We start from the raw sequence: 8,846 nt of genomic DNA, 5'->3' as shown, positions 1-8,846 counted from the left end.
TCCTGACAAAATCAACCACCTAAAAACAAGTAGTAACATCTTCCAAACTATGTCCTCCAATGTGGACAACATGCCAATTACGACCAATAATAGGTTAGAATGATCTGTAAAATGGGCAGTATTAGCAACTCAACTCATTTGGTAGCTCAACTCTATTTCAGATTTTGACTAGACATTTCTCCCGGCTTGAGGTTACCAACTATTGATGCATTAAATATAATGCCAAAGATATCGAAAAACTTTTTTACCATCATTTTTGGGTAGGACTATTTTTATAGTTAATTCAAATCTAGATTGACCAATCTAGATTGATTAATTTGGTGAATTTATATATCAATTCAGAATATTAGCACTTCACAAATAAATTAGGCATCAACACTACAAAAATACTAGTACAAAAAGAGTCAGTGCTTTTCCATTTGCTAACGATCTCAGAAATTTTAAAATACAAACTGCAAAACTTTCTAGATTACAAACTAATAAAATTTTTAGACAAATGGAAAAAACAATATTGCCACGAGTTCTCATGTTCTCAATGACCATCAGAATACAACTGCCACAAAAGCTTCACTGAAAACATTAGGATCAACAATGGTGGCCATCTTACGCACAATCCAGAAATGCATACTTTCTTAAGTTTCCCCACAAGCAATACGGCCAGGGTACTTGCACATGTCAAAGCAGACTAATCCTGTCCATCTTGGCTTTCATCTTTGACCAACTTTATCATGTCATCAATTCGAAGAATAGTTATTGCTGCTTCGGTTGCAAACTGATGCAGTTAAAAACACCATGGTTTAGATACATTCATTGAAATCAGGTATAATAGTAGCATAATATAAAACCACATATCCATTTACACCGGGGCCTCTTTACCTGTAATATCTTTACTTTGCTCATTGCAGGTTCAATCACACCAGCTTCTAAGTTGTTACGCACTGATCCCTTCACCAGGTCCAACCCCATGCTGCAGGTATAGAAAGATGAATCATGAAATAAATATGTTGCTGAAACTCTCTAAGATTAGGCAATCTCCAGTTCTATCTAGCATGTTCTCTACATATCCGTCTTGTACACGCTCAACGACTCCATTTTATTTATCCTAAATGTTAGTCTCAGATTTTGCACCAATACTTGATTGGCAGATTGATGCTAATCACTATAACTGTAACAGATCTGTTACAACATGCAGTACAAAAATCGAGAGATGTTATATTAAACTGTAAACCAGCAATTAGACTTGTAGCAAGCATTGCAAGAAGAAAAAATTTGACAATATTTACACAAATGAAGGTAGATTTGTACCAATAAGAATTTACATTGTAGAAAGTAAAAAAGTTTTCTTTTCTTTTATTCTTACGGAAGATGTTGCCGATTCTATTTATTACTTCACTATATAAAACAATATGCCTTGAAAGTGGAGGAACAGAAAGATCAGCCAGTCACTCTGGTTAACCGCAGGGCTGTTTCTTCACAGCAACATAAATGTAATACTTAAACACAGACCGTATTACCTTGACAAATGCTTCTTATCTGCCTTGGTTTGTGCTGTGTGATGGTAAGCACGCAACTTTGCCACTAACTCGGTTGCATCCTTTGCAGCATTCACTGAAAGAACCTGTACAGGGCAATTGTTTAAAAACAATTCCATTGAAAAATTGAAATAGACCTGGAAAAAATAAATGTAAAATATATTATACCTTAGGAATGATTAATAACGATTCAGCAAACTCCGCAATTGCCAACTGTTCACGAGAACCTAGAGTTGTAGCAAGATACTCCAGATAGACAGACAAAGCAGCCTCAACTGCACCTCCACCAGCGACCACCTGTTTTGTAGAGAATTAGTCGATTTGGTAATAATATCCATATATTGCAACAGAATCAAAACCATGAACCATCTGAGCATGGTTACAGCAAATCATCTTGCATTTCAAGATTGAACGAGTCATTATTCTATCAAAAGTTTGCGCTATTAATTAATTATACTACAGTTGTGCTCTGCTTTATTTTTCCACATATTATATTTATTAATAACTAAAACTCTAAAAGCTCAAGAGAGCTTTCTGTTTAAGACATTAAGGCTTATTAAATAGATGTAATATATAACAAAAATAGACTACAGAAGGCATTGCTTTACCGTGTTCGATTCCAATGTCCTCTTGACTATGCACAGAGCATCATGCAATGCCCTATCCATCTCATCAAGCATATAATCATTGGCACCTCTTAGTATTAGTGAAACCTGGAAAAAAATGCCCATTAAATTCAAGAATAATTATAGTTAAAACAAAACACAGAACGTCAGAAAATTTAAGTACATTAGAAAAATATTAGTTTCTGGAAGAATGTTGTGGGAATAGTAGCTGTACCAAACATCAACAACCACACATTATATTCAGTATGTAGAAAATTAACTTGACAGCAGCCATTAAACCAAAAAGAAAAACCCTTACCGCACTTGAATTTTTGGTTCCTTTTATCATAACTACATCATCATCAGCAATACGCTCTTCCACCACCTCATCTGCATGTCCGAGAAAGGACGAATCAAACGTTTCATCTCCTTCCATATCAGCAAATGTAGAAACCTATAAATTATTTAGTAAAATACATATTATTAATATAACTTTATGTAAATAAATTTGAAGACAAAATACATTGGCATGTATTAGAAATACAAATACAAATACAAAACATATTGGAAGATATACCTAAGTATGACAACCCTCAAATTGACCAGACAGCAACACATTCACATTCTGTATTTTAATCTATATATACTATGATTTACATTAACATAGTACAAGAGACAACAAAAGATTCTGTATTTTAATCTATATATACTATGATTTACATTAACATAGTACAAGAGACAACAAAAGATGAGCGTTGACATTAATAGCTGGTGACAGTGCAAGGCTGGGAGCTCAAGAGCAGGACATTAGTCACCAATGTGCAGCACAAGTTATGACAATAAGCATTATCTCGACATATGTATCCAACGTTGCACAGAACATATCTTTCTGGTACATAATACAAGGTATATAAACGTTAGATCCCATGAAACGGATATGAGGGCAAGTAGATCAGATACCAAGGGTCGATATGACCCTGTTAACAGTTCTATTATCTAAGAGCGTTATAGGGCATAATGTAGTCGCCTTGGCAATGCCGTGATAACAATTGGTTTAATCTCCTTTTTTGATACTATATATTCTTTAGCTAACCTTTTGCCTTTATATTTGGTCTCTAATTCCTTTAACATTTCAAACATTTTGTAGATTGGACATCAATTTTAAGTCATCTGGCTCAAATCACTCTTCTTTTCTCTTTCCAATCATGACTCTGGTGTTCATTATTTTTATTTTCTTTATTAATTATTCATAGTTGAAAATTTTAGTGGTTTAGAACTTCATGGGAACACAATCCAGGACTAGAGATCCATTTCTGACATACAAATATTTGTAAAGTGTAAAGCAATCTCATCCTTGTAGAACCCTATTCCAATATTTGGTGAGTTAAATAGCACTTAACCATCTACTAATGTGTCACTTAAATCTACAATAAAAAAACTAAACAAAAATATATTCAACAGTGGGAAAAACACATGCACTCCAACTTAGACGTCAATTAGGCAAGTCAAATACATACTGCAGTGGCACCAGTAGCCTTGGCAACATGACGCAAATCCTCCTTCCGAACACGGCGGACAGCAATTGCACCAGCTTCAACAAAGTACTGCAGAAATGAAATATACAGCATATAACCATCATAAGCATATCCAAGGTTTAGTCCAAATGGGGAGTTAGTTGGATAAAGAAATTGTGTATGAAGATATAAAAACAAATAATGTACAATGCACACAGACTAATCAGAAGCAAGTGACAGTAAAAAGACAATATTAAAATTATTACCCTTTGCACACATACTGAAAGGTCTACTTATTATAAGATGAATAATATAACAAATTCTAGAAAAATTGTCCTTGCGTGTTCTCCAAACACACAACGCCATACAAGTGCACTAATACATATAACCAAGAACAGAATACAAATTGATCAAATAAACTATATTTCCCTGGTTTAAATTTTAGAAAGTTATACAACACTAGCACGATGTTGCCTAGAAAAATTGTTTGCATATAGCTAGGGTGACCTCAGCCACCATTCGCATGCCTTGCATACTTAACATACTATAATGTTTTTCCATGCAGGACACTGGATTTCGAGAGATTGTTTATCAAATTATAATATATATTACCTTTAATGCCATATCATCAATTCCCTTTGTCGTTAAAACAACATTGGCTCCGGCCTTCAAAAGCTTCTCGATTCTCTCTTTTGTCATATCAGCTTCCCTGTTTAAACAGAATAGAAAATGAGTTATTATTTAACTCGCAAATGGGAAGAACTGATATTAGCGAGCAACAGATGACAGATATCTGCGACATGAAAACCATGTTTAATCAATAATAATCAGTTCATCACTTATTTAAAGGAAAACTGGATGTAGTGCCAGCCCCATTTCTAGCAATAAACATTCAAGAAAAGCAATTCATCTATGCAATAATTCACTTATGATAGACAAATTGGATTCCATGCATGCATCTGCTAGTAATAAGCATTTTTCATATCTATAATAAGATTGACCACCTTTGTCGCGTATTTACAACAGGATTGAATACCTTTGTCGAATCTTTTCCAACTCCCGAGGATCACTGACCAAAACTTGAACACCCATCTGCATTTTAGTCTTCTGAAGGTTAAAGTCGAGACAGGCAATTCGGGCAGGAGCAACTCTCATTGGCATGCCTTGTGCAGCACGACCAGTATTAAGAGCATAACCTTTTAGCAAGTAGCTATCTTTAGCACTTTTTCCATGTGCCTTCAATATATTAATACCCTATCAAAAAAAATAAGCAATTGTTAATTGTATTTTAAATTTGAAACAAGAACATCTGCACAATTAATCACACAGAAATAAGCAGCATAATTACATAGTATCATGACATTATAGCATACTGAATCACACATTCTTGCACCAAGCAGTAAAATGACCTGTGTGGAGGTACTGGATATATTTAACCAACCTTTATTGGATATTTAATTTCACCGCGTGCATTGGTCATCTTACATGCTTGTACTGCTTCCACAACCTTCGAACAAAGATACACATTATAAGATTCAAATGTACCCATGCAAGCATCAGTTATGCAAAGAAAAGAGGACAAACTTTCATGTGAGATATAAAATGTTACAACGAGAATTTGACAAAATTCATTGAAAGGGTTAAGCAACCAGTGTACAGCTCTAAAGATATGTAGCTTCTCTGTTTCTATAATATTATATCCGTAAATATTTAAGAGCTTACTCATGCCCCATGGATCACTAATGTATTTCCTGCTAATTTGTACACAACAGCTACGTATATCCATTGGGAACTAATACAATAGTATAAAAAACCAATCTATATTATTTAAATAAAAATGACAGCAAAAAAGAATAAAACATCATCGGCAAGAAGGTATCTCTACAAGAGTAGTTAATTAAGTAACTTTAAGCAAAACTATTAAACTGCAAGGACATGTTACCAAAATATATTTATATCAGCACATACATACCAAGTTTGCAAAGAAGTCACTGTCACCAGAAATTAACTTTGATGACATGCTTGTCTTGGCACAGTTTACAAGAGAGTCTTTTCCAAGCTTCTCAACCTACAAAGGTAATCATAGAAGCCTTGTTTGAGATGTTTTCTGTTATGGAACACATCACATATTTAATACACATGCTATATCTATTGTAGCACATATATAGTCACTCCCAATAAGAACTAAGCAATAAGACATTGTTTAAAATATGCAATCATTAACCAGATCCTCAAACACGATTATCTCAAACCGTGGCATTAAGCTGTTAGCACTTATACAAATATAAAGCTAAAATATAATTTCACAGTTGTGCATTACCTTTACGGCCAATTTTTCCTCAATATATTTACATGCTTCCCTCATTGCAAGCTGCAAAATTTGGTGGATACGAGTATATTATAAGAAATTGTACAGCACAGGGCAAGACTGAAAACCATAGAAAATTTTTCAGCAAAATGAAAATAAGAGACTGAAGAAAATTTTAGTTGAATATTAACTAGATTACCAAATGTACTAAATTTAGTTCAAAGCGGGAGAGGAACTCACTCTGTATCCACTAATTATGGATGTTGGATGTATCTTGTTTCGCACAAGATCATTTGCTCTCTGCATGACACAACAAGTTAGATAAAATATAAAAAGAACAAATCAGTAGGTATTTCAGAAAATATGAAAACTGTGGATCATCACTTTAAGCAACTCTGCGGCTATAATTACGACTGAAGTTGTCCCGTCTCCAACTTCTCTGTCTTGAAGTTCAGCCAATTCAACAAGAACCTGTGAGAGCCACAATAAGTGGTAAATACTATGAAGTCATCAAGAAGATCCAAATTACGAAGTTGCAAAATATGAGGTACAAATATATATACAATTGCTCTACCTTAGCAGCAGGATGTTCAACTTCTAACATCTTCAGTATTGTAGCACCATCGTTTGTGATAGTTACATCACCAATATCATCAACTAACATCTAAAAAATGGATGTAAAAGCAACAGCAATGAGTTTTCATTTCAACGATAATAATACAAAATCTTTTAAATTTTTTTTATAAAACCAGATATAATTCTTAAGATTTGAGTTTAAACGCATGAAATCTAATAGCAATGACATCAAAACAGATATACAATTATCACAAAGCAGCTAGAATTTTCAAAGCTGGTGAAGTTGAAAATTCATAGAGCCCCTTCATAGCCCAAAATGGACTATTGTTTGATTCTCATCTACTATCTACTATATAAAAAAGATGGCTAAGATAATTTGAGAGTGAATCTTATATATTCATCGGTGAATACAAACCTTGTCAAGACCAACAGGGCCTAGTGATGTCTTCACAATATTACCAACTGCTTGACATGCCATAACTGTGCATTTAAAATGAAACTCGTTATTTAAAAATGAAACAAATAAATGGCTTGTATTGTATGCAGCTACATACATTACGAGAAAATTCATCATCCAAATTCATCATGTTCTCTTGATATTAAATTATTACAACATAACTCCGTAAATCATCATCAGTGCTTAAATCTAGTAACATAATTAAAAAAAGGTCTTATTTCCCCTCAATCTCTAAAAAGAGGACACATTTTTCACTACATACCTAAAATATTAAAGTGTTACCAATACAGATTCTAAATTGCTTATCATAATCATACACTGCACACAATACAATCCAGTCCCAGTCCACTAATTTAATTTTGTTTAAAAAATCACGAATTAACAATGAGATAACAACATACAGATACATATAAATTTACCGAAAAACTAATAAGCTTCCACAAAGAAAGTAAGCGAATCAATTACATCCCGTTCCATTCCCTAAGTACAAGAACTCAATTCACCAAATCATACAACTTTACAATTACGAAAAATTAACACACAAAAATTGCAAATTACATCTCAATATACACGCAAGTGACAGAACTTCACCAACTACACATCATTAAAACATATATTCACCACAAATCAACATATAATAAACAACACACACACAGAGAGGGGGAGAGGTAGGGGGAGAGAGAGGGGGGGAGAGGAGAGAGGAGAGAGATATATATAGAGAGAGAGAGAGAGGAGAGGGAGAGAGGGAGAGGGAGGGAGGGAGAGAGAGAGAGAGAGAGAGAGAGATGAGTACCATTTTGAGTGCGAACATCCTGACCAGACTGTCGATCACCGAGAATATCAGGATTACCGATCGCCATTTAGTATATAAAATATGGATATGCAGATGTGTGAATGTATATATTATAGCTCTCTGGAGTGAAAATGGAAGAGTGGGAGTGTTGAGTAAAACCCTAGATCGGGAAGTTCACTACTACCTCAGGGTTTGTATTACGTTTAGGTTGGGAGGGCTCGTCAATACGACGCCGTGTCTTGCGTTCGGTACTCGGCTCTGGGCTTCGGCCTGTTTAAAATTTTGATGGGCCGTGATTTTTGACTATACTTGAGTGCAAAGATGAGCACTGACCGAAGTTTGAAACCGAATCTAACTGAAAAAATGAAAAACAATTCTTTATTTTATTTTTGAAATCGAACTGAACCGAATTATCATTCTAAATCGAACCGAATCAACTGAATTATTTCAGTTTGATTTCGGTTTCAGGTTTAAAAAAAACAAAATTCCTATAAAAATCATGTATTATTGGTTAATTAAAATTAAAATTTGAAATCAAAAACATCAATTAAGTGTTCATACATAAAAAAAGAATAAAACTTTGATTCATGCACCACTACAAATAGCAAATTAAAGTTGGAAAATTTTAAGTTCAACTTAAAACAAACAGAAGTACATCAGAAGTAACAGGATCAAGGTGTTTCCATAATTCCAATCTATTAACATTTGCATTCGAAAATACACTGAAATTCAAAAAAAGTGATATGCTTCTAATATCAAAAATCTCAATCTGCATCCAACATATGCACCATAAAATCTCCAGCATCCATGAGAAATAGCAACACATGCTACCAGGCGTCTATTTAGAAAGATAATAGAAAAGTCGTAAGTACGAAATAAATAATATCTCTTTGTAATGCTGGCAGTCTAGCCAAGCGACTATAAAACTTATCGACAATTATATAATTGAAGCTAGTATCAATCTATCTATTATCTATCTATTATCTATTATATTAATAATAGCCCAACATGGGGCTGGCTGAGCAAGAAAAAAGCTGAGACTTTTTAATCAAGTGAAAAGA

General features: G+C 33.9%; 1 protein-coding gene across 1 annotated transcript; it reads right to left on the bottom strand.

Moving 5' to 3' along the window:
* Positions 1–390: 390 nt before the first annotated feature.
* On the bottom strand, positions 391–8,061 carry LOC108219137 (T-complex protein 1 subunit alpha). The gene is made up of 17 exons (XM_017392426.2): positions 7,786–8,061; positions 6,951–7,015; positions 6,534–6,623; positions 6,344–6,430; positions 6,200–6,259; positions 5,972–6,022; positions 5,624–5,719; positions 5,093–5,158; positions 4,688–4,905; positions 4,264–4,360; positions 3,655–3,741; positions 2,457–2,591; positions 2,141–2,245; positions 1,701–1,829; positions 1,515–1,618; positions 877–967; positions 391–772 (listed from the first exon to the last, which is right to left on the bottom strand). Exons 1-17 carry the CDS (start codon positions 7,850–7,852, stop codon positions 686–688), a joined length of 1,635 nt encoding a protein of 544 aa, XP_017247915.1. The 5' UTR covers positions 7,853–8,061; the 3' UTR covers positions 391–685.
* Between the last annotated feature and the right edge of the window lie 785 nt (positions 8,062–8,846).

The sequence above is a fragment of the Daucus carota genome, chromosome 4 (assembly GCF_001625215.2).
Source record: "Daucus carota subsp. sativus chromosome 4, DH1 v3.0, whole genome shotgun sequence".
Classification (NCBI taxonomy): Eukaryota; Viridiplantae; Streptophyta; class Magnoliopsida; order Apiales; family Apiaceae; genus Daucus; species Daucus carota.
This window is presented reverse-complemented; position numbering and strand designations above follow the sequence as displayed.

What these genes read in the sequence shown, in the direction of transcription:
- LOC108219137 (XM_017392426.2), bottom strand. Translation starts at nt 7,852, where the DNA reads ATGGCGATCGGTAATCCTGATATTCTCGGTGATCGACAGTCTGGTCAG. An exon ending in TTGAACATCCTGCTGCTAAG is followed by an intron (nt 6,431 to 6,533) that starts GTAGAGCAATTG and finishes TGGCTCTCACAG; the next exon opens with GTTCTTGTTGAATTGGCTGA. An exon ending in GCAAAGTAAAGATATTACAG is followed by an intron (nt 773 to 876) that starts GTAAAGAGGCCC and finishes TAACTGCATCAG; the next exon opens with TTTGCAACCGAAGCAGCAAT.